The 26912-nt window shown below is 42.4% G+C and overlaps 1 protein-coding gene across 7 annotated transcripts in view; it reads left to right on the forward strand.

The window, feature by feature from the left end:
- Positions 1 to 691: 691 nt before the first annotated feature.
- ppp1r9a (protein phosphatase 1, regulatory subunit 9A) overlaps positions 692 to 26912 on the forward strand; it is a 50506-nt gene continuing 24285 nt past the window's right edge. For 4 of the 7 annotated variants that reach the window (XM_086194070.1, XM_086194073.1, XM_086194074.1 and 1 more), the window contains exons 1-4: positions 693 to 1271; positions 2394 to 3879; positions 18239 to 18371; positions 20423 to 20543. In XM_086194070.1, coding sequence (XP_086050196.1) covers positions 2527 to 3879; positions 18239 to 18371; positions 20423 to 20543 — 1607 coding nt within the window. In that variant the 5' untranslated portion in view covers positions 693 to 1271; positions 2394 to 2526. Of the gene's footprint in view, positions 1272 to 2393; positions 3880 to 18238; positions 18372 to 20422; positions 20544 to 26912 lie in introns of all 7 variants that reach the window. The other 3 variants (XM_086194076.1, XM_086194071.1, XM_086194072.1) reach the window with 1 other exon arrangement.

Raw genomic sequence — 26912 nt, forward strand, 5'->3', positions numbered from 1 at the left:
TAGCAAATGTTACGACTGCACGCATGTAAAAATTAGATGACAAATACAGTCTGAAACCATAAAACAAATGTACCGGTTAATCTTCCTAATTATATTTTGATTGGCATGTTTCTGAAAATAAAATTTAAAAAAATTCCGCATGAATTTTTATCAACTATTTATGCATACAAAAGAGGTACATAAGCAGTGCTTTAGGCCACTGTTAGAAATTAATTCATTATTAATCAACCCATATAGGGATGTTGTCAAATCTTATTTCTGGAGGTGTATCACAGGAATTCAGTGTGGTGTCTCTTCTCTCCTGTGTTACCCAGCCAGCGAGAATTTTAACACTCCAATCTTCTTTAATGTAATACTGTTAAATATTAATGCTCACAGATTTATTAGGGAAAGACTAGGCACTCGCAGAAACCACTTGATTTTAATATTCACTGAGTCAAGTGTGGGAGTGTTTAGTTGCAAACTTTATTTTTTTTTATAATTTAATTAAATTACATCGTACATTTTCTCTCTTGTAGACTTCAGCTTTATTTCGGATGAGAGCTTACACGTGTAATAAATCATCAAAACTCCCTCGTTAAACTGAATTATAGTTAATGATATCACTTTTTTTGTGTGTGTGGCCCATCTGAACTCCTGAAGGCCCCCTGCTGGTCCTCACGCCACACTTTGAGCAGCCTTAATATGAACACCCATCACATAGACTGTGTGGTCCTTGACCCTCTCCACCCCACCCACTCATACAGACCCCATTGATGAACAACACGCAGTCAACCGGCCGGTGAAGTTGCTGTGTGCTGCTATTTGTGCCAGACTGCAGCTCCGCTCCGCTCGGTTCCGCGCCGCGCAGCAGTTTAGCGGACCGAACCATTACCGCGCCTCAGGTTCTAACACCTGTCACATGAGGCTTTACATTCAAACGCTGGCTATCATCGCGGATAAGTATGTTTACTTTTCTCGACTGCGGAAGTATAACGGACGCTGCCGCCCTGCAGACGCCGTTACAGTGCAGCTCTCAGTGAGATGAGCTGACAAACCGCACCGGCACCCCTATTGTGCGACTGGCCGCATCATCCGCTGCTGCCTGCAATGGCGCTGTAGCGGCTCAACTATGTGCAGACGGCTCTGTAGAGGCGATTCCGTCCCGGACTCTTTCCAAGCGTGGGATAGAAATGTTATGTTCGACAGGTTCGTCCAGGAGAGCGCCGTTTTTTTCCATCTGGTACACCCTTTGGATTACTACAGCTGATCTCTCAGTCGAAGCCATGAATGTAAGTCTTTTGTTTTTGTTAGCAGCATCGTTGTGGGTTACTTATAGTCACATAGGATGCCAGTGCATTCACGATTATTCTTGCAGATCCACGCAGAATTCAAATTAGTAAGAAAATATCAATAAATGAATAAGAGTGTCAGAAGGGGGGGGGGGGTGAGCTGTCATGTTGTGTGCGGGGAAGGCTGATGTGCGGTGCATCGGCTGTTTGTCTGATCCCTCGGACACAATGTTTGAGCCTCTCGATTTGATCTTTCACCTTTAACTCTACTTTCCTCCCTCTTATGTCCTTAAAAGCCCGACAGGTTGATCTTCCTGTTCTTACAGATGTATTTCATCTCTAACCCTCGTTGTTATCATGAAGAGTCCAGCCTAGTGAATCATGAACATTTAGATTTGAGCCATTGCTGCTGATGTATCCACTCCATCCAGGCTGTGGCTGTCAACACAACTTAGATTAATGGATCGTCTGTGTCCCCGATTGTTTCTTCTCCCTTTTCTGGAATGCATCGTCAGGATTAAACATTAACGGCTTTAGCTATGGAATTTTTTAACCACCACTTTAACCTTCCACCCCTGCTTGCATACAATAGTGTAATGGTGGACATAGTCTCAGCGGTCAGACTGCAACTTCAGCTCATTAGGTGTTTCGTAATTTAGTCTGTGGGTTGTATCAGCTGATGTTTCGTGCGTTATTTTTTCTGTGCGGTTAGCTCTAGGCAGGCATGTGTTGCTTCGCATGACGGCTGACACTTGGTACCATAATGTCACTTTATGGGACTGTGGGACGTGGACAGGTGGTCCGCATGGGTAATAGAGGAGCTGGAAGAAAGAAACAAAGAAGAAAGCGTTGATATCCACAATGAGTATTGATTTCAAAGGGTAAACAGTGGTGCAGTGCTGAATAGGCAACATTATGGGTGTGCTTTTAGAGTCTGAAGGCTTTCATAACTAGTTTCCACTCACTAAGCGCTTCATGTGCTTCTGAATGATGGGAGGGTAAATCATCTCTCTTTAAGTGCTATAATCATGCTTTTCATTCAGGAGGGCACTTTTTGTTTTATGTTTTAGTTTCTGTGATGATGTTATTGAACTCAGTCGGCTTTCCTGAATGTCTCTGCAGGTGTGAGAGGGCCCGAAAGAACTACTTCAGCTGGATCAGAATAGGCAGCGCTGCACTAGGTCATACTAGACTCGTCACTCCCACGTTCTAATGAGGCCATGCTGACATCCCCTCTGAGTCCAAAGACATCATCATGCTGAAGACGGAGGCCTCGGGGGAGAGGACCAGCCTCCGGAGTGCCTCCCCTCACCGTAATGCCTACCGCGCTGAGTTTCAGGCGCTCAAGAGGGCCTTTGACCAGCCACGAATCGATGGCGACTCCAAACCCAAAGACCTCGAACGGGTCAAACAACCAAGGGGCCGCCAGTATGGCAGCCATGTCAGCCGCATTAAGGACATGTTCATGCAGATGGGCACTGAAAATACATCAGTCAAAAGCAGGGGTCGAGAGGAGTCCTCACCCCAAAAGCTGGTCAAGCCCACCAACTTCATCAACAAAACCGATGGTTCGGTGATAAAACTGCAGCATTCCTCGTCAGCTGAACGGGTCGGAGGCGCGGGAGCAAAGTTCTCGGAGACTAGGAAGCTGTTTGAGCAGCAGTCACGTGATCAGTCCCAATCACCAGTCTTTCCTTACGGACGTGATAAAAGGGGTTCCCACGAGCACCTCGATGATTGGCGAGGTGCTAGGTCCAATCGAGGCAGTACAGACTCATTGGACTCACTTTGCTCCAGAACGGAGGCTTCGTCACCAACTGTTAGCCAACTCAGTGCTGTTTTTGAAAATGCTGACCAACACAACCAGGGCGTTCCCCACAGGGGGGTCAGCAGACGGGCCTTATACTCACCGGACGGATTCCACCGGCAAGGAGGAGACCTCAGTGAGGATGATTCCCGACAATCCCCAGTTCGCGGAAGCTACCGGGGCAGGATAGGGGGAAAGTTCCCTACCTCTGTCTCTGCTGATGACCTCTTGAGCCCCAGCCTCGGGGCGGAGACCTCAGAGGTAAAAGCCCATCCCAGAGAGAAGGAAGAAAAAGCAGGTGAGCTTTTGGTTGGAGACAACAGGAAACCTTCTATCGCCACCACCAATGGAAGCCAGGTCAATGGCTCATGTGATGAAGATGAGAAATCCTCAGAGACAAGAAAATATACCAAGGATCTAGGGGGCTCTACACCTACAGATGATGCTGTGATTAGCAGCAAAGCTTTAGAGGAGCTGACCCAAGCTACACCAGCCAGAGAGAGCCAGGACGGGGATGCTACGAGACAAGAAAAGGCCTCGGACACTCCCAAGGACCAGGTGGACGAACCAGATGAGGAATACACCGGGAACGAGCGGGTGATTTTTAATGCAGATGGGGACGCGTGTTACCAGGGTTGGGGGGAGAGCTGCACCGATCCCGAGGATGACCTCTATGGAGATGATGAAGATATTGTCTATGACCCGGGCTCTGATCTGACGGAGATACCTGGACTCCCAGAAGAAAGCAAAGAGGACATCCCAGCCAAACGGAAGATTTGCTTCAGCACGGCTCCTATCACAGTAAGTAGTAGAAAAGCTCTTGTGCAGCTCTCATCAAAAGTAGGCTAAAACAACAGAGCTAATCAGAGGTTCCTGTTAATGAGCTTGTATTTATGGTTACCATTGACAAATCAATGTGGTTACCTTTGTTGTTTTCACTTACAATTTAATGAGGTAATCAGATCTATTTTCAGAATTTCCTCTTTTGCAATGTCCTGTTACGTGGTAGATCACATATTATAGCTGTTGCTCTTTGATGGCTGAGGCTCTCGCTATTTTGTGGCGCAGAGCTTATGGGTCAAAGCATTGCCCTCTGGGAAATCTACATGTTCTTGAACAGAACATCTGTGCATGTGTTAGTCATGCTGGTTCTGCGCCCACACAGTTTTCACACAAGATACCTTGTTTTGTTTTTTTCCTCAAGCAGCCTCACTCCTGCGTTTTAAATCACAAAGCTGGTTATTGACCTCTTTGATAACACAATGATGTTTTGTACATTACAGTGGCAGAGTAGACATGAATCTGTCAAATATATCTACTGCCCTGTGCGCATGTGGCTGTGTCCGATATTTTTATCCATCCCAGAGAGGAGAGAGAGGTGGTAGTTAAAATAACAGATCTTTATTTACGGTGAAAACGCATCGATGCGAAGCGCCCACTGAGGCCTATTTGTCTTTGAAATCTCATTGTACTTCAGTAGAAGTATCTTGTGCTGGTATTTGTAACATTTTCTGCCTCGGAGTATTTCAGTATTTTTCCCACTGCTGACTTGTACACAATGAGGCCAGTGTAGTTTGGATTTTGAAGATTACGGAAAATATTTTTGGGTCTTAATCCTCAAGCATTTAGAATCAATAAGCTTAAAATTTTTAGTAGTAATCAGCATGCTTTGGTGTGTCCTGTTGATTTTGTCTGTTTTTATTTTCCCGTTTTTATTTTGTTTTGATTTGTTTTGGTGACTAGGGACGAGCTTTGATAAGATTTTAATACCAGTGCTAAAATCAGTTCTGCTTTTCTGCGTGAAGGGAACATCGGCATGAACAGCTCAACCCAAAAACTGAAATCTGAGTCTGACTTAAGCGTTGAAGTAGGAGAAAATGTGTGCATGTGACTCAGGTGTAACGCTGTTTTACTCCTGTTTAATTGGTCATTTGTGTGATTATAACATAGACGTGCTGCTTTGATCTTGCGTGAAATATCAAATACATGAAATTCCTGGAATTTAAGTCCCTGCTGCGTAGAAATATTACTCTGCATATTGCTGGTGCTTCCACCCTGACAGACATTAACCACCATGACTTCTTCCTGCTGCAAGTTTCCAGTAGATACATGACTTTAATATAATTGTTTTGGAACTGGTTCTCCATAACCATCCCTACAGGTGACATACAGAGAGGGGTGTATATGCTAGTTAGTGGAGCATGTACGTAAGAAGTATGAGGGCTGGTGATTGTGAGTGTGGGGTATACTGTAGCTGCGTATGTAGCATCGCATCACTGTCGAAAAGCTGGGCAGTCACTTGGTGAAAGTTTGCAGGTTGGTGTAATCATTTATGAGAGCTTCAGTGGTGATGGGAGTTCTCCTAAACAACTAGAACATAGAACAGATGAAGAAGAAGCGTGAACTGGAACACAAACCTTAAAAGTTAGAACGCAGCTTGGCTCTGTCCAAGTTCATATCTCACGTTTACATGCTTAGAATTGACAGTCCAGAATTGTGTCTGTTTCTTTTTAACCGAGAAATCTGTTTTTGTAGCCTTAGACAGATAGAAGACCGGAGCTGGGCGAGGGATATGACGGAAGTCCCAGAGTTTTAATGTAAATTGAATTGCAGTGGCTCATCCCAGTGATATCAATAAAGAGAGGCTAGACTGAAGTTTCAGACTGAAAAATGCGTTAAAATTTTCCAGACAACAAAATGATCTGTATCCTTCTTCATATACGGAGCTCTATTTACAGATCCAGGTGCACCCTGATACGCAGGAGTAACCCAGAAAACATGAGGTTCCTGTAGCTGCTTGATAGGGCGAAGCGAATTCCTGCCACAGAGAAACGCCTTATAAAAACAACACAAACATGCCTCAGATTGAGAATCAATCCCATTAACATGCTGTAATGAACCGGGACAATTAGCCCAGTTATTCTGAAGAGAAAACGGGATGTTGGCTCACTCATTAATTACCCCATAATAATGTGTCCCTTTGCTGCTCCCTCTCAGGACTCACCACATACATACAAATGCTGACACTCATTCAAAACCATTTTATGAAATCTTCAAAACTAAGATTCGTGCTTAAACACAGTATCAAATATTTTATTTATGGTATTTGTTGATATATGTTTTAAGCAATACCTTTACCAAATAACATTTTATGTTTACCCTGGGAAAAAAAACGCCTATTTTTTCAAAATGTAAAATAAAGAGGTTAACGTAAACGGACAGTTAGAACATCGCAAAGCTTGTTACAGCATTTAGGTCAAAGAGAAGGGGTTCCCTGTTGTCTGCTGTTACAAGGCTCATGTTTTCCATCAAAAGAACTGACGCTCATTCATCATATGGAATATTCAAGAGGGGCTCTGCCCACCCTGCACACGGACCCTCACACACACAATTAGACGAGCTCCCCTCCCACTTCTCCTATACACGCCCCCTCCTCTTAGTGCACGAGGGACAAACAGGGTTCTGTCTTTTGTTCCTTCATATAGTGAGGGAGACAAAGCTATTTTCTCAGCCCCGCACGGGTCTAGCCTGACCCCGGTGGGAGGAGACAGAAGAGAAGACCTTAGGGGGAACAAAACAAACATCTTTTAATCTTAACGCTCCCTCCTCTTCCTGTAATATTTCTTTGTCCTGCTCTGTAAAGAGGATAAATCATTTGTTTAACATCCTCCCTTTACAACCTTAATGGATTTAGAAATTATCATGGAAGAGAAGATGACACACAGCCAGCTTTTGGCAACATTTTCCAAACATTCAGAGTAACTTGAAGAACAGATGCCAGATGAACATTAGACAGGATTTATTTTTGTTTTTTCATGATCAGAGATGCCTCATAATGTTGATTTTACTGGATTTCATTTTAGAAATGTTGTTTTTCCTCTTAGTAAAATTCTGAAGCAGTATACATAACATGCTGTGTATCTTATGTGCTTACGCAGCAGCTGGCACTCAAGCCACATGCCACTGGGAAACTACGATTTCTGTGATTTGATTGATGCAAACAGTTAAAAAGCTCGGTGGTTACACGCAAAACCTCTCACCCAGTGTCTATGGTCCTGTCCCTCCGAGGATACATCCCCTCCGTTAGACTCAAAAAATGCTGCAACATGGCTGCAGAACGTTCGCTAAATTACAAAACTGGGAGTAGAACAAATGATTCTCTGCTTAAATCAAATTTATTTGGACTCAACAGAGAATATCAAAGAACGACTCCAAATCACTGAAATACAGAAAGCCTGGACAAAAGCTCATTCAAAGGCTTGCTCTCCTGGTGCTGTGGAGCCTGGAACGGTGTGTTTTAGAGCAGGGGTTCCCTAATTGAGGGTCAGGCCCCCCCAAGGGTTTATTGGTTAAAGATTGGGGAGGGGGGGGCTGTTAAATGCTCTCCAGAAATGAAATAAAAATTGAATCATTAATTATTTTTTAAGATAGAAATAAAATTGAGTTTGAACTTAATTTGAATTTAAATGAAGGCGGTTTTTAAAAAAAAAATAGGCCTTGAAGTACATTTGCTATTTATTTGTTTGCTTTAACCAACTCTGGGTTCACAATCTGTGGCTCCTTTCTTTGGAGGGTCCTGAGTAGCCCTGTTCTGATTGGCGATCAGATCATTCATCAGCGGCTGAATGGACGTACCACGACGTGCAAGTTAGCCGCTAACAGTCATGTTAGCCTTTTTATCAATTTGTTTTTAGCCATAACTGTTATCCATTCAAACCTAAACAAGTATATCACCAATGATAATTTCTTGTCAGACATTCAGTGAAATGATTGTTGTTCTAGTCTATGCTACGTAGGCATATCGGAAGGCCCGCTACTCCAAGGGCCATTCCTCCACCAGGGCAATATGAAAAAAATCAATTCCGGTTCTACTGAATTCTCCTCCACCTTAATTCTATCATCCCTCACTATTATATCAAAATCCATGTGCAACTTTTTGAATCAATAACAGACTGCGGTCATGTGACCACCATGGCGGAGGCTACAAGGTGATCCAGGTTTATCTGAATGTTCAAAAACACATAGGTAGTGACCAAATGTGACATGAACACACATTTAAGTGCACATGTTTCAGTTATAGGTGGGTTTGTTTTGTAGTATTTCAACTAAACACCAACGCTGTCATTTCAACCGCTTGGTGGGTGTCAGCGAGTGACCTCAACCTACTGTACTGCTGCATCACGTGCATTCCCTCTATCACTTTCTTTGAATGAATAATTACTTCCACATCCTTTCACTGCAAGATTCCAACCCAGAGAGAAGTGAGTGCTGTGGGCGATCGGAGGCGAAGGCGGCCCGTCTTCCCGAAGGCTCTGACCTACAGAAAAGAATCATATCTCATGTTCATCCAAGCAACGGGTTTTCATTTGTGACATTAGTGTCTCCAGTGTGATTGCTCACTTTGAGGGGTGTAGATTGATGTAGTGGTGCTGATATAGTGTCTATCACCTTTTTGATGCCCTATTTTCAAAGAAGAAGGTTTTGTCTGCTAACTCTACCACACTTGTTGCATCACTTTCTCTGGATCTACATCACAGGAGTTTGACGGGAGTCCCCTGCTCCTGCGTGCGGTCTGTTGTCTTCATCTCCTCTGATTTTCCTCTCTGTGTGAATGACATTTACAACATCCTTTTTAATGCCACCTTTTCTGCCATTAAAGCAACTGCATTTTCATCAGTCAAGACAGGATGGATTAAGCAGATGTGACGAGCAGCGGTTAAATGGCGTCTAAAGTGGCTATGTTATCAGGCCCTCTTCGCTCTGCAGCCTGTCGGTGACAGGATCAAAGAGACTGACGTTTTGTCCATTAGATTGTGACGCTGCTGCACCGTTCGAGATGTGAGCTCCGAGTCATAATCAATGTGATATATCTGTGTCATTCCTCTTCTCTGTCGCTGCGGGTTTGAGCTCCCTGGCCTTGTCCCGTTGCACTTGTTTGACTGGCGTCTTTTTCTGTGTCACGTCAATATTTGTTGATTAATATTTTTGTTAAAAGAAAATCTGGCACGACCCGTCCAGGGTGAACCCCGCCTCTCGCCCAGTGTCAGCTGGGATAGGCTCCACCCCCGCCTCGCGACCCTTAACGGATAAGCGGTATAGAAAATGGATGGATGGATGGAAAATCTGGCACTCAGTGGGGAATAATAGGTCGCTGACTAATGTTCCTGCTCACACATTAGATCCCACTACGAACATTTGTTTGCTAAAACAACCTACACGCAGTGTGAATTGTAGAGTTGAATGACAAAGATGCTGACGGTTGAAAACTGAGAAACTGCCAATTTCCAACCACACGGTGATATTCTACACTCACCAAGCTTTCAAAGACTGTTGTCAGAGATTTGGGAGCTCATTTGAAATCTTCTTCCCTGAGATTGTGCAACAAAATCAACAGGAATATCTTTTCTTTCTGTGTCAATACTCCAGCCCCTTGTATCAAGACCTCATTGCAATATATAGTGATAAAATGGTATGGTAACGCAGGGCAGCAACCTTTACTGTGTTAAGTAAAACTGTACAACTGAACAACTTTGCAAATTGTAAGTAAACCACCCAGTCGGCACACAAGTTGTATTCGCAGCTCTATTCTGAAATTTTCATTCGATTGTCATGTATTGTATCACATCATGATAAAAGCATATAGTGACCCAATTATCCAGATACATATTTTCAGTCCATCTCTTTTGCTCTCCGCGCAGACTGTTAACGTGAACACAGCCGCTCAGATGTGATTGGTCAAAGCTTACTAAAGGAAAAACAGAAACCAGAAGCTTCTCTGTCCTGACGTTCTCTCCCTTGCCAACAGATTCTGTATTTATATGCAGAATGTGGTATAGAGATCATACCAAGGCCAACTCTTTATACGCGATATGACAATCGATGCCTCAGGTAGTTTGTCGCAGAGTAATTCCATCCCTTCCTCTCCGCTGTGCATGCAGCATTCTTGCTATCTGAGTATAAAACATTTTTGGTTAAAATTCTGATATGTTTAATGTTGATTTATGGGTTGTTGTCACTGGTAAATAAACCTGATATAGAATAAAATAAATATCAATACCACAGTTGACAGCATCTTTATCTGGAGCAATCGCTTAATACAGTCTTGTGACTCTCAGGCTGAAATGAGATGGACTTGGGCCAAGAACTTTCTGATTGGAAGGATTACTCTACTTTAGGGCAGTTCATCATTCTGGCTCATGATATATGTATGTATGCTGCAGCACAGCAGAACCAATAGTATAATCTGGAAATATTATTTAGGTGTAGAACAGCATTGCTACAGCTGTAGTTCAGCTACAGTAAATTATGTATTAATTCCACAAAGAACTTTTTTAATATCTTCTTCAGCACCCAACTCTCTTCTCCGTCTTGAATTGTAGTTGTTTTCCGCCCGGGAGCCGAGCTGTCCATCAGCCTCCTAATTATGTAATCTATAGCTGGGCGTAATGGGGGAGAGCAGGATTTTGTTGGCCGAGCTCCAGCATTTAGTGACAGCAGCTATATAACAGTTGACATTTTGGTTAGAACAGCAAACGCAGCGGCTTAGCTCAGTAAGACTGACAGTTGGTATTAAAGCGTATTTTGGTTAAGCTTCTTTTCAGGCCACTAAATCTTGACTAACAGCGAGACATCTTACAGATCGTCAACTAGTGCAGAACTTGTGTGGTTCACATATTATGTTTATACTCAAAAGGTCCATTTTAGTTGTCAGGAAATGAAGTGTAACCTAAAATGAATGCACGTTTTTGTTGAAAACAGTTATGAATGGAAAGGCAAATCATTATGACTGTGGATTTCTCCTTCTTCCTTGTCATTACGTGTCATCGTGTGTGTGTCTGTGTGTGTGTGTGTAGCTGAGTCCCTACATTATTAATGCCGTGGTGTTTTTGTTGGCTTGTTTCTCTGCCACCCGATAATCCTTGGGGGATGCATTTTTAATGATCAAGGAAAGGCGAGACATGCCTTGTGGTTTTTGTGCCTGGTCAGTTGCCACATAGTCTGTGGCACAAGCCACCTTCCTCCCAACACCCCCATTTTTTAAAATCAAACCCCCACCAACCCAAACTGGTCCCCTGCTAATGAGACCATCAGTGCTCTGCCAGTGTTAAACAACTAACTATCCCAGTGGCACACAGTCTTTGCTGCAGCGTGTCAGCAACATTCATGAAACTGTATGTTTTCATCATTTATGGCAGCACTTTTTCATGTACTGGACCCCCAAGTTTCCTCTCAATAAGCCACGACTCCGGCTTGAAGTGACTTTGCTCAAAAAAGACCTTAACATAGATCGACTTAATATGTGGAAATCCTGATGCCTCTCATAATAAATCTGGCCTTGAAAATCAGTCAAATCAATTAATAGACAGTCATCAATATTTTTCTGATGGCTCTATTTCATCAATGTGATATATTAAAAGTAGTGCTAGGGATTGATTTTAAAAAAATTGAGTTAATCACAATAACACCCTGTGTTTGATCATGATTCATTTCAAGATTAATGTATTCAGTATTTCATTGTATTTTTGGGGGGAGACAAAACAAATACAGGTGTTGTATTGGTATGAATAAATTAATGGAAATGGGTCAGACCAATCTCTCATTTTTTTTTTAAACTTTGTTAATCATGTCTCAGTTTAAATTATTTCCCAAATTAGAACATCTTCTAAATCTTCAAAAGGGAATTTTAATAATTGAGAGGTTTCGATCTCATGTGGTATTCTAGATTTGGGGATCTGTGCCCACGTACAGTTGACAGGATCACATGCTCATTGTTAGGTTGTTTTCCTTAACTCTGCCCAGTCATTGTTTATAGTCTCATGAATCAAATCATAGTAAGTGGGATGTACTGTAACAAGCTACATTGTCACTGTGATCCCAGCCCCCCCCCCACACACACTCTCTCTGTTTTTGACCAAGATGCAGTATAAAGCGATGCATTGTCTGCAGCCATTTAATTGCAGTTGTTTACTATTCTCTGCCCCCGTGTTTGAGTCTGGCCTCTCTCACTCTCTCTTTGTGTCTCTTGCCCGGTAGTTGGCCCACTACTTGGGTTGTTGGTGGGAGTCATGGTGCCCGGTGGCATTGTGCCATGACTGGCCCGGATTATCGAGGGACAAAAAAAAAAACCTGGTTACGGGGACAAAAGTTGAAAACACAAACCACCTCCGTAAATGTTGGCTTCCTCTTTCCAATCCTATGTCTGTTGGTCAGAGCTTGTGTCTTCTCTGTGTCCAAGATCTGAGGTTAAAAAAAGAACTGCTGACTACAACAGTGATATTCCCCAACATGTCAGATACCAGTGTCACTTCCTCAGACTAGGGATGAAATACGCTAGATGACAGGAAATTTGGCCTCGAACTGCCTGCACACCCTGATACATCTCCTATCTTTATGTAAGATCACATTCATTCTCTGTTGCTTCCTCACCCCCCCCCCCCAACCTCTTCACATCTGTCAATCTCAGTCTGTTCCTGTGACACATACAGATAATTTTGTCTGCCCCTCGGTGACTCGATGCTTTCTTCAGCACCTGTCAGCTTGTTGGTGTGGGAGTGTGTGTTCGGGTGGTGGGTGGCCACAGGTAGAGCTCATGTGCAGAGCTTCCAAAGTGTGTGTGTGTGTGTGTGTGTGTGTGTGTGTGTGTGTGTGTGTGTGTGTGTGTATTTTCTAGGCTGTAGTTAATCCACTGCAGGGTTTGCTGGGCTTGTGCCACAGAACATTTCTCCATCTCTTATTGCCCTGGGCACTGGCGTCCACTGTCTGGAAGGTGCGGGGCGGGCGACAGCACTGGCACGGACACATCACCAAAGGCCTAGTTTAATACCATCAGAGGCGGATGGCTGGCTCTGCATGGGCGCCATGCTGTGACATCTTAGGCAGGGACTCACACAACCCTAGGGCAAGCTCAGCTTTTTCTTTTTTCATTTTCTTTTCTTTCTTTCTTTCTTATTGCCTGTTTCACTCCTCAGTAGCCTCACTGTCTGATGCTGCTCTAACCCATGAATCATATGAGTCATTCTGTCTCTTCCTCTCACTGGATATTGCCTCTGTTAACTTGCTTCTTCCTTTTTCATTTACTATTCCTCCATTTTCTCATCAGGTTCTTGCATCTCCTCCTGCTTTTCTCCCCGTCTCATTTTACCTCCACCTCTCCTTTCAAATCTGCTATCTCTTTACTCCTCCAGAACCCCATGATCTCTTTTATATCTCCTCCCCTGTGGTGTAGCAAGCCCTTGGCTAACACCAAGCCCGTTTTCTCAGAGAGGAGTCACCCAGCAAGCTGCTCAAACACTGAAATGTGTCTGAAGGAGGTTCATCCAGCAGCATAGAGATTAATCTCCCGCTTGAAATATGCATGTATGTGCAGACATGTACACTACATGCTGTGATGAGACATTAACCGACTGCACACAAAACCGACATGCATGTTTTCTCTTTTTGTTAACAATCAAATACCTGGCATGCACTTTCAGCACACTCGCACACACATCCTGCAGCATCAAAGCAGCTGCAGCATTAAGTAAAGAAGTATTTCACTTGTCCAACTAAATTCTCTCCCACCTGAAAGGCTTGGAGAGCAGATAACAAGTCTGCCAAGCTGAATTTCTGCAGTTCTTTTGTAAGGGGTTTGATTACTGACAAAAGTCAGGAGTGCCTGTGTTTGGTGTCAGGGGTATTCAATGGAAAAGGCAGAGTCTGTATCAGACTTAAAAGAACACACCAATTTTTTTTTTGGGGGGGGGGGTATACAACTACTTATTTGAGACAGAAAGAAGACAGTTTCCCTTCTCTCCTCTGTGTGTGCATAAAGGTTTTGAGACCCACAGAGACCAGCCAACCGCTAGATAGCTTATCACAATGAATGGTAGTGGAAGGGTAGGTTATCACACCTCTGTCTTGCTTCAAAAGCCTGCTGTTCCTCCGTTGTGTATTGTGGTTCAAACAGATCAGGTTCAGGATCTTGTTTTTCCAGAAGTCATCCTCCTCATCTTTTCTTACAAAGTGGTTTTGTTGGTCAAAGTTTTGAGGCGCTGCATCAGATCACTGCACCATGTCAAGGAAGTAGTTTCGACCACGTATCTGATTCTAGAATTACAATATCTTAAAATGTCAAATTGTTATTTCCCTGCAAATGTTACTCCCAACCTACGTCTATTCACGCCGACAAAGATCATTTTGCGGAAAAGAATATTTAACTACTGATTTGATGAAGCCAGTTCCTCCACACAATAAACATAGATGTTTTACATGTCTGAGGTGAGTCCCAAATCTCAACTGGAAGTTATTTGTCCTCTGTGTGCTGTATGGTTATGTTAACCATGTATTAGAGGCACCAAAATGTCTTCAGTGTTTCCATTTTACAATTTTAGATATGTGTGGTCAGCCATATTTGAATTCGTCTTTTTATATTAATCTCTCGGTTTGAGAGGGAGCATCTGTTTTCTAGCGGTTTGTTAAGCTTGTAGGAAAGCGCAGACTGTCTAGAAGAATATATTTACATGTAAATGATTTTAGAGTGTGTTAAATCCACCAATAGAATCTTAACATTCAGTTCCAGAGGGGCACCACATGGGGAGACGGGACATTATACTTCAGGCTACTTCCATTTTTAGTGTCCCTGCTTGTGTGTGCCGCCGCTGTAATGAAAACAGAATTTCAATTGAGAATAATGACCTGCCTCAACGCACCAAACGTGCTTGAATTTGGGAGGTTGTAGGTGTGTTATTTATCTCGACACGATGAGGGTAAAGATGACACGTATGTTTGGATGCCTCTGCATACCGGAATCGCTTTGTTATCGTGCTATTATTAAGTCTGATAGAGCTGTCCGGTTTTATTTCTGTCCACTTTCAGGCGTTGTTGTGTCTGCACTCATAATGCTTCAACTCCCGGTAGTGATAGAGGCTGCAGCATCCTGCCGCGCTGTCAAGGTTAAATACAGTGCTGGACCGTCTCATATTTTCTCTTTCTGGCTTTTCCCCTTATCTCTCTCCTGTTAGCTCAGGTCAAAATGTACTATATTGGCAAAATGAAATTCAATTATTGTCAGAGAGCAAGAATATATTGTATAACTAATCTACGTGGAGGAATGGGAACATGTGTGCTTAATTAAAAGTAAACCTGAACTGGATGAGAAAAGGCTATTCCGCGCTACTTTAATTTTCAGAAAACTCCTCAGTCTCTTTTATTCTGTCACTGTTTACATTTAAAGTCATATTACAGATTTCTTTATCTTTTGGGCAAATGCTATTTGTTTCTCTTTTCCCTCTCATTCTGGTGCCCTATTCATATTCCCCTTGTGGATGCTGTGTGATTTATGTTGTTCCTCACTGTTGTTGTCATCTGTAGGGATGGGTATCTTATTGTTTATGGAAGGTGCTTATTTAACGCTCTTCTTTTCTCTTCAGGTTATTTTTCAGGAAAACAATGTACAGGTTATTTCAACAAAAAGCATGATTTACCTCTCAGTGTTTCACCCTCTCGAACTCATAAAGATGTTTCCCATCTTGCAGGAGTTCTCTCCTTCAGAGCTGAGCAGAAGTGTCCTTGTGGGTAGAATGTTGGAATCACAAATATTGGCATAATCACTAAAAAAATCTAGCAAAAAATAGAGGCGAGCACACTACATACTAGCATGACTAATAAGGTAACAGGTGACAGGTTGGCAGGAATCATGAGCTGGTTAGGAAGCAGGCGAGAGGGTGGAGCAGAGGAAGTGGTGGGAGGGGCTGCAGGCAAGTGGAGGGACCTGCACAGATATAAACAGGCAGGTGAACACGAGGCATGAAGTAGAAATGCGTCAGAGGCAGAGACAGTTAGCTGGAACTAAATGTTCTGGTGGAGTCCAGATGTCAGGTTCCCTTTATCCTTTGTCGTATCAGTATGCATGTCCATAGAAGAAGAAACCAATTCTGATTTCTCCAATTCTGATAGCAGAAACAATATTTTCTGAGCCCATCAGTACTTCAATCTTTTATAATTTAATCTGGGGGCCCAGCTCATCCTAAATGTTAGTTCCTTATCATCCATATACATTTTTAAGGATTTCTCTCTGCATGACTGCACCTCCTTTCCCTTTTCTTCACCTACCCTCTCTCACAGATTCACTCTCATCTGTCCTCAATCCCTCTTCATGACCTCCTCTTTTCCTCTGCGTTTCTTCCTCTTTCTCTCAAGTGAGTGACCGTGCTAATGTGTTTGGAGATAGCATACCGTAACCGAGAGTAGCCATTAGTGCGCATACCCACTGCCAATGGTATCATCTCGTCCAGGATGTCCGGAACAGTCCAAGTGCTGTGTTGGCATTTGTCAGCAGTGTGGGTTTTTGTACTGGGGTGTGTTAAAGTCTGTGAATATGTGTATGCAGCGTTAGAGGGGTGTTTGTTTGTTTGTAAGTGAAATTCCAACACAGAATGATTAAAAAAGTTGTCCTCAAGCAGCCAATTGACTACTTGTTCAAATACAGTACAGAAATGGAAGATCACCTACTTAAAATACCTGAAACAGTTTATGGATTTATGCACGGCATTATGGTCTATCTGAGACAGAGTCAGTCAGTTCAAATCATGTCAACTCTAAAAATGTGTTTCTGACGGCGAATTTTTGTAACTTATTTACTGGTTAATTGCCAGATCCAAATAGGCCAATGAAAATATGAAGCTTTTCTCGCTTGCCATATAATTATTTTATATATATGTAATGCTGTGCACTTTATGATCATTTATAAATCAAAGGGTGTATGTTTTTCACGTGTGGGTTAGTTTTTCGTGCATTTGAGCATTAATATTGCAGAGCTGTTGATCACATTGAATGATTAATGACAGGGAGGTCATGTTCAGAGTTCACACACGGAAAAATAAAAACCGACCCTGGCTGGCAGCATCACACATCAATGTGCCTGAGCACTAAACTGTGTGTTCAAAAGAACGCCATTTAATACTTCCTTTTCCTTGCATCTGTTCCCCCGCAGCACAAAATATAAAAAAGGTTAAGTAAGAACACACATTTCTTGTCCGTCAGATGAAGTTTTAACTGTTGAACCTCTCAGACTTCCAACCAAACTGAAATACTGATGTATAATCAAGGCCTCACTCATGGTATATGTCATGACCAGTAACTAACATGGCTTCAGGCGTTAGTCGATAGATGCGCTGTGAAATGGCATGTTATTGATCTTTAGGGGAGACAGTATTTCTACTGTCACCCATTTCACCGAGGTCATAGATGAGCTAGAAGGCAGTGACTGTTCTGTTCAGTAACATTACAGCAGGAAGGAGAGATAAATCTGTGTGGGAGTGAGACATCATCTGAGTCCTCATCTACTGTATTTGTGATTGGTATGATGACAGCAGCATTATGAATCAAATGCTTGATATTGTTTCTTCCCAATCCTTATTCATAGGAGTGTTTCTGAGATGTTGATAGCAGTAGCTGCTGTTGTCTTTGTATCTTGGAGATGCACAGACAGCCGGGATGCTTGTCCTCACGCGAGCGTGCCAAAGCGCTTGCACGCATTTTCACATATCCAGGGAGTTTTTTAATCAGCACCTGCCGCCAGCATCCTGCGGCACACTAAACTAAAGACCTGATAAGACCTTGCACATTGGAGTCATCTTGTGCACAGCCCCCTCTTCTCCTCCCCAGTAGGGAGCAGCGAGAGAGCCAGGATGGGATGAGATGCGAAGTGACAGCTGGCTCCTGGAGCGGAGGAGAGGGTCCTGTGAGGTTCCGCTGCTAAGAGGAAGAGAAAAACATCTCCATCCCCTCTCATACCTAACACTTCTCTATCTTGCAGTTTCTTGGCAGTGAACAGGCTGATTTGTGGTTATGGTTTTGTTATAAATAATAAATTCAAATGATACATAAAAGAAATGTTTTGTGTATCATAGTTTGAATGTAAAAGTCTTATTTAGTTCCACCAATTTCGGTAGTAGCGTTACTCTTGGTGTGTAGAGATGATCATCAAAAGAACAGAGGCTGGTGGTCATATATTCATAAGTAGCTTTTGCAAAGAGCAGAAGTTCTCCTGCAGCTATTTAGCGCAGATAAATGTGGTGGTCAAACCTTTAGCCCACAAATTATTTCACCTCTGTATTATGATCCAACCATTATGTTTCATTATGTGCCCACTGACCGTGAACTGCCGGTGTTTGTCCTCTAGGTGTTCAACACCTATTCCAATGAAGACTATGACCGTCGTAACGAAGAGGTGGATCCTGTGGCCTCCTCTGCAGAGTACGAGCTGGAAAAGAGGGTGGAGAAACTGGAGCTCTTCCCTGTGGAACTGGAAAAAGGTGGGAAGCAAAATCTGATGAGTGGGTGGCTCCTGTCACTTATCCATCAGACACATTCACCCACATATGAGATGTTACATTATTTTTTAATCAAAGGTGTGAAATTCAGTGACTATTATTAGACATGTTGATGGTATATTGCTGTCCTGTTTCTTCTTTATTACAGTTTTCTTTCTCTCATTATTTTATGCCTACCAAGTATTTTTTTTTACTTCCATAATGTCTGAAAGTGTAACTTTATCCCCAGCCCTGATCTTAACTCGGCCTCTGTGTGGCTGAGAGGACCAGGAAGCTCCCTCTGCTCTTCCATTTCCAGCTTCGATTCTGGCCTCCAACAGATACTGATGCTAACTAATGCTAAATCAGATCCTGAAACTTACTCATGTTCAATGAAACACTATTAAGTTGAACTACAAGCTAAAGCTAAGCTACTACGACTAAGTTTTGAAAAACTATAAACCCCAAAACTGTCTGAAATCAATAACTAGCAGACTAAATGTTATAAACATACAACTAACAACAAAGGTTAAACACGGTTAAGCTAGAACTCAATATTTACAGCATGTTTCAAGAGCAGATGTCACAAAGTGTTTCACAGTATCAGACCCAAGCAAATGAGGGCAACAGACAAAATGCAGACAACAAGATCGAGGCAAGACGGGAAACAATTACACAAACTAGAGAGAACTCAGCGTGTGTACCTCCACCGAGGCGATCTTTCTGCCCCTGGCCCTTTCGTTCTCAGGTTCTCCTGTTCCTGGCTCGCAGAAAATGAAGATTAGCTGCTGTACACACTACGGTAGCTCGTTTAACGAAAACTCAGTCTTCACAGTAACACATCGCCAAGGTATAAAGATATTTGAGACCAATTTTGAGATGGAGCTGCTCGACCCACTAAAGGGCGCACATCTAAGTGTAAAAGTACATCCTGTACTTTCCTGTTGCCACCAGGTGGTGCTATGAGTAGTCTGTTACTAATTTGAACGGTTCTTCCCTGGCTCGCCATAAACAAGTTTGGTAAGAACCACTTTTCAACCTGATCATGCAAGCCTTTAATATAATAACATGAATCTCAAACTGAATTCTAAATTTGATGGCAAGCCAGCGTAAATAAATCAGCAGGGGTGTTTTATGAGACCTTTGACAGCAGCGTTTAGAAGTTCCTGACATCCATGGATGCGTTACTGAGACAGGTGAGGAGAGAACCCCAGTTGTCAGTAGGGAGGAAATAAATGGACACAACAGGCCTGAGTACAGCAATGTTTCTTAACTGGTGTAAACAGGAGCAAACAATTAACATGCTGGTCAAGACTCAAAGCCTAGATTAAAGAGAGAAGATAATGAGCCTAGACTTTAGATCACCTCTGGGACAATACCAGCTGCAGCAGAGATAATTTGTTTTGTCTGTGTTTAGCTGTAGAAAATAAACAGTGTAATCAAAATATTCACTGCTCAATATGATTCGCTCAGTCCACCAATAATGCCTGCCTTTGCTACAACCACTATAAGGCCAACATTTGGATCAATCCACAACACTGGAAAATACCATGTATGCATATTTTTACCGTGTGTTTGTCACTTGAGCCATTAAATTGATGAGAGAACCTCATGATAAAAGGCAATGAAATGCTTGTCACAGTTCTCATCATGTATTTCCTCCTCGCTTGTGTTTTTCGAGTGAGATTTTCCTGCTAGGATGTATAATGTTGCCAAAAATAGAAAATCTATATGTTGCAGGGTTTCACCAACCTCCTGATGTGAATGCAACACCTTGTGAATAATGAATGTAGGGTTCAAAGGCATGAATGCTATACTGGAAGGGAATTTCCTATCCTGCACGCAGCCTGTTCGTGTGAAGGACAGCGTGCTTTCCTGATCCTATTTTCCATTAATAAATCAATATTTTTTCTGTCTATTTTTTGGGGGGAGCCATTCTGGCCTAAATTTGTTGACTCCAAATCCTAATGGAGGCCATTAACACTGCTGCATCTCAACACATCCATGTCGTCGCACAAAGATGATCACGCTTATTAAGTTGCGTGTGTTTCCAGATGAGGATGGCCTGGGGATCAGTATCATTGGGATGGGTGTTGGTGCCGATGCCGGCCTGGAGAAACTGGGCATCTTTGTTAAGACCGTCATCGAGGGTGGAGCAGCTGAGAGAGATGGCAGGTGAGAGGTTCTATCTGTTTGAATTCTGTTCATTTATTTTGAACATGACCCTAATAGCCTCCTATTTCCTGGAACCTTTATTATTTACTGTAAAAATGAGCAATAAGTGAGTCTGCAGAGCCAAAGATGCTCTCATCGCTTGCTGTACAAAAATGGGTTTCTGTCTTCACGCTCTCTCTCACTCTCTCTCTCTCTCTCACTCTCTCTCTCTCTCTCTCTCTCTCTCTCTCTCTCTCTCTCATGCTCTTGCTCTCTCTCTCACACACACACACACACCACCGTGAAGTCACATTCTGTCCCTGTCGGATTTAGCAGCTGGGCTTCAGATTAAATCCATTGAGAGAGGCACAGTCTGGGCCATGGAGAGTGTGTGTGTGTGTGTGTGTGTGTGTGTGTGTGTGTGTGTGTGTGTGTGTGTGTGTGTGTGTGTGTGTGTGTGTGTGTGTGTGTCTGTGTGTCTGTGTCTGTGTCTGTGTGTCTGTGTCTGTGTGTCTGTGTCTGTGTGTAGGTGTGTTTGTTAATGATTATTCTGTCTTGTATAACAGAAATATTATATTACACTTGAATGAGTTTTTAACTTTATGATTACCGAAGCCAAAATGACAAAATGATTCAATGATGATGTGATGAATGATACAAGAAACATATCTGTCAAAAATCTGAATAGAATAATGTGTATAAAAACAGTGGAAGTCTTTTTACAGGGATGAATTTCTATTTACTGATGGCATCGTTTTGTGGGCCAAACCAGACGTTAGCATCGGGCTCCCTTGGCCAAAAGCTGGTGGGATTTTTACATTGTCTTTTGGGTTGTTGCAGAAAATAAACTTAAGTTTGTGATACTCATAAGTTTGTTCCACAAGATAATCCTTTAAACCTATTAAAATTTAGAATAGACAAGTAACACACACACATAGCCAACCCTATACCAGGAAAATGTGACCTCACTGGGATAATAAATGATAATATAATAATTAAAATGACAAGGGAACAAAAGTTCTGGATTGCAAAATAATCTTTATAGCCCTTTACGCATTATAAAATTTACAATGCTCACCTTGAGTGAACTAGCCTCTCCTTGAATTGGTCACAGTGATATTTAATGTCAGCGACAACTCTCCAGTCCATTTGTTAGCATCTGCCATTTTTAAGACGCATAAAATACTTCAAAATCAATGAGCTAGGTAGGTTGTGTATTTATACCGTAGAACAAAACTTTAGAATATCTTAAAATTGTGATAACCACAGATGCGTTTTCAGTCGTTTAACTGAGAACCCACTGAGACCAGGGAACCCGGTGTTCAGTCAATTTATTTCCAGGTTTTCAGGACTCTTATCTGCGTCGCTCCACGTCCCTTTCCATTTTCCTGGAAGATGATGATGATGATGATGTGTGTGTGTGTCTATGTGTGTGTGTGTCTGTGTGTGTGGTTTGGTACAACTCACCAGGGTGTGTTGTGTGTCTCATAATAAACTGTGAACAGTGCAGAGTAAACACGCAGCCAGGGGTAGAGGAGGGGATGACAGCTTCTCAGCGGGCGAGCTGTGGTTCTTCTACCTGTTTGTGTGTCTTTGTGGTTCACAGTCCACCTGAACACATTAAAGTCCACTGAAACATGTTTCTTCAGCTGTAATAACTCCTGTGATGAGATGCTCTGCTGCTGGTTTCACTGACAAATGTGTTTCTGAATATATGTTGTCTTTCAGATGTAGCGACAGCTGTTTTGGGCTTCGCTATGATGTTGACATTGCAAAAAAATGAAGATTAATGCTGTTTGATTGGCCCTGTAAAGGCTCTGTGGGTGGCCAAGCCTGATCTAGGCATATCATTCATAGGAGTTTACACAATTTAAAAACAAACTAGATCATGTTCACCACAGGCAGAACGAACACTCAGCTGGGGAGCTAACGTCAAATGCAGTAAAACAATATGTTGTACAGTTAATGGGACGATAGCATGAGTGGAGCTGTGAACAATGACTTGAAATTCCTCACAGGACTCAAGAGGGCGGCACGGTGGTGCGGTGGTTAGCACTCTCGCCTCACAGCAAGAAGGTTCCGGATTTGAGCCCTGGCTCAAGCACGGGATCTTTCTGTGTGGAGTCTGCATGTTCCTCCCGTGCCTGTGCAGTCATCAAGAGGGGACGAGGCTGATTGATACTCTAAATTGACTGTAGGTGTGTCTGTGAGTGTGAATGGTTGTCTGTCTCTATGTGTTGGCCCTGTGATGGACTGGTGACCTGTCCAGGGTGAACCCTGACTCTCACTCAAAGGCTGCAGGGATAGGCTCCAACCCCCCTGCTAACCTTAACAGGTTAAGAGGTAGAAAATGGATGGATGGATGGACTCAAGAGGGTGAAAATCCATAATGACTGGAAAAGTCACTGTTGTGCTCCGTTTCTCTCTGGCCAGATCAGGTGACTGAAGACAAACGCCCCGCCCAGCTCCTTACCCGAGGCCTTCCAAGCACCCTCCCCAGTTTTTCAGCATTCGGAGATGGAGTTAGAGATGGTGTAGAAAAAAACTGTTTACTCTGCCCGTTAGGAACTCTACTTCACTTGAGTTGCATTCAGTAGGTGTGTTTTCCTGCAGGGTTATTTCTTTCTCTTATGTAGCAGGCAGGCTGCCATTTCCAGGGACGCGTGAGGGAGATTAATCAGAATGTGGCGAACCACGAGAGACAGGGGAGACGAGTGAGAAGAAACAGCTTGTTCAGAAGTGATCCTATTCAAAGATGGCAGTTGGAGTGACTCAAAAAAGTCTAATTTCACTGTGTGAGTGTAAATAGTTTGAAAAGTAGAAAAGATCAGAGGAAGGATGTTCTGAAGCTCATGTTCCAAGTGTTTCTGAGCCTTTAGATGCGAGCCCCTTTTATTTCTAAATACTACCTGGGTTTTTAGACTTGGAAGTCGGAAAACACTTGAACTGTCATTAAGGTTTGGACTATGTTAACCTTTATTTCAGTGACGGAGGTTTTGGAGTTTTCTCTACGTGGATCTCAAATTTTCATTCCAACTCCGGGAAAAAAATGCCACAAAAATGTCCTATATTACGAAATGATGAGCTCATTTCTTTTTAATTTTATGATTTTATGCTAAAAAAAAAGCCAAAAGTCACCTTCAGCATTGATTAAAAATCACTGTGTAAAAATGTATCAGTTGTTTTCAGTAAGAAGTAATTTTTTAATTACATTTATAATAAGAATTTTGATAGTATGATTAAAAGAAAATGTTCAGAACCCATGAAAGTGCTTCATGTTTAACTCTGTGCTCGGGCTGCGACAGATGATTATTTATTCATCATCATCATCATCGGTCATTTACTCTGCAGACGATATTCACCATTAATCTATTTATGTATTTATTTTAAACGCTGGAAGAATGAAAAACACATTCAGACTGACATGGTCACATTGTTTCATGTGTCCCACCGACAGTCCAAAACCCAAAGATTCCTAATTTTCTACCGTAAATGACCAAAAAAAAAAAAAAAAAAAAAGCAGCAAATCCTGTTATTTAAGAAACAGCAAAAGTTTGAAATTTTAGTTTAAAAAAAAGTTTTAAAGTATTTTCTGGTGATTGTTCGCAATGAATTTTCTTTAATGGATTAATTTTTGCTGCTCACATCCGCTCTGTGTCATGTAGTAATTATTATATCGAACTGAATACAGAAGACTGACTTTTATTGTTCTCTAAATACTTTTTTTTTTTACACATAAGTACAACTATCCCCTAAACATACACATCCATCTCTGGTCAAAGGTTCCTGTCTGTGTTTACTGCAATGCTGAAATATCAAACAGCAGACTATTAAGATATGGAACTGTTTGATATTTGGACCGACTGCAACTTTATGTAGTACTTTTTCTTTTTGGACTGACTGAACACTTCACTGTTCAGTCAGCCTGACCTTTTAAAAGTAGGAGGTGTAGGACAAATAAAAATATCCCCCTGGCTTCTGGTATAAACTGTGACAGATGCTGAAGCCAGCAGTTCACCCTGAACCTTGATCACTAGACCCAAGATTGTTGTTTATTGACGTGAGTAAATGTTAAATAATTTTACATATTCATTTGACCTCTCAGTCTCGCTCTCTCTCTCACACACACACACACACACACACACACATACACAGACAGGAGGGGTCACAAACTAGAATGTAATTTCCTTTTGTTGTTACCTCTCCAGTGATTGGGTTCTCGCTCTCTCTCTCTCTCTCTCTCTCTCTCTCTCTCTCTCTCTCTCTCTCTCTTGCTGAGTCGGACTTAATGGTCTGACACACACACACACACACACACACACACACACACAGGCAAACAGATAGATGGGCTTGGCTTTGGCTCACTGTTGCATCGTGTGTGTGTGTGTGTGTGTGTGTGTGTGTGTGTGTGTGTGTGTGTGTGTGTGTGTGTGTGTGTGTACTAAGAGCGATGACTTGCAGATGTGCATACATCTGTGTGTCTGTTTTGGTTTATTTGCATGAATCTTCCTTTGCCATCACTTTGTGTTTATCCCTCATGTCACGTCGACTCCTTGGCAGCTGGATGTTGACCGCAGAGAGACAGATTAATACGAGATACCACGATGTGAAGGTCAGAGAAGCACCTGAGCTTCTGACTGACGGGCAACAAGTCCACTGTCTTTCTACATCTCAGGCCAGCACGTCTCTGTGTAACGGCCAAGGTTACGTACTGTCCAAACCTCACAAATTCAATGTTAGATCTGGCAAAAAAAAAACCTTGATTGATACAGAAGTCATAAGTCATATTGATGCTAGAGCTGTTTGCATAATGGTTCCCTGTAAATGGTAGCACTGGTTAAGGACTGAAGCTTCAACTGCACCTCAAAAAAATAATTTACTTTTGTTGTGGTAAATAGAATCCATTATCCAGTGGCTCAGTGTTGACTCACGCCAGTCAAAGATTTTATGCGATTTTTCTCCCAAGATTTTATCATCTGTGGGGGGAGTCAGTGTCTTTGGAGCTAGCTGCAGGCGTGCTGCTAATGTTAGCTGCAGCTGCTGCAGGGGGACTTGACTTTCAAGCTGTCAAATACAGTATCTTCTTCAGCTTTTAGATCTAATCTGAGTTAGACCAAGTGTTCCAGCAGTTTAGATGTGTTGCCATGGACATGGGGGGAGGAGTTAATGTCACATTTTCTCTCTCTCACTCTCTCTCTTTCTCTCTTTTTCTCATGCTGAGTTTTCTATCCATCCATCCATCCATTTTCTACCGCTTAACCTGTTAGGGGTCGTTGGGGGGGTGGAGCCTATCCCAGCGGTTTTTGGGCAAGTGGCGGGGTTCACCCTGGACAGGTCACCAGTCCATCGCAGGACCAACACATAGAGACAGACCACCATTCATACACAGTCACACCTACGGTCAATTTAGAGTATCAATCAGCCTCGTCCTCTCTTGATGTCTTTGGACTGTGGGAGGAAGCTGGAGTACCAGAGAGAACCCACACAGGAACAGGGAGAACATGGAGACTCACACAGAAAGATCCCAGAGCTGGGGCTCGAACCTGAAACCTTCTTGGATGTTTTAATTTGTGGTGGTTTGAAGCTATGTAATACAGCACTATTTGGCTGGACTCTCTGGAAAGAAAATATCATCAAAAATTAAAAAAACAAAAGCATCCAAGAACTTTTTTTATGCTTTCCTTATTGGCACCATTCATTCTAACATGAATTTGTACTCAACATAATTTGGTTGATACTCTTACACTAGCCCAGTTCATCCAGCCCCTGTGATGGAGAGGACATGTAGTCTGACTCAGTGTAGCTGACAGGACCCTGGTATCTGCAGATCCAGTCATTAAAGAGCACGACTGGTCCAAAAATTGCAACGTAATTTACAGTTTTTGCTGTTTCATTGGTCTGTTGGGCAGCAGAGTTGCCCAAAAACTACCAGTCCGATTTTCAACATGTCCGCTGAGCCTTGTAATTTTGCAAAGTTATTCACATTGTGTCTTCAGTGGTAGTTCCATTAAGCAAAGAGATACCAATCAAGCAAGAGGATTTCAGAAGTTCCTCATATTGAACTTCATGTACTTGTAATGTATTTGAATATAAGACCGAATATTTGTCTTGTCATGTACATTTAATTGAATTTAAGTTCAGTATGAATGGAAGCAGAAAAAATCATGGATGAGAGATAAACAACCTGCCGCTTTTCCTTGACATGAAATCAGATGAAATGCTGAGAAAATAAGAAGTTGCAACCCTGCTGTGGCCGTGTAATAAAACAAGGAGGCCAAATTTGTTTCCTTGTGGTTTTCACTGGACAATTTGTTTTTGAAGCAAGACGTGATAATTGCACAACAGTTTTGAGAATTTGCAGTCTGGTAATACTTCTCTGAACTGAATGAC

The sequence above is a fragment of the Aulostomus chinensis genome, chromosome 22 (genome assembly GCF_037954235.1).
Source record: "Aulostomus chinensis isolate RoL2024-O1b breed Wild chromosome 22, RoL_Achi_v1.0, whole genome shotgun sequence".
Taxonomy (NCBI): domain Eukaryota; kingdom Metazoa; phylum Chordata; class Actinopteri; order Syngnathiformes; family Aulostomidae; genus Aulostomus; species Aulostomus chinensis.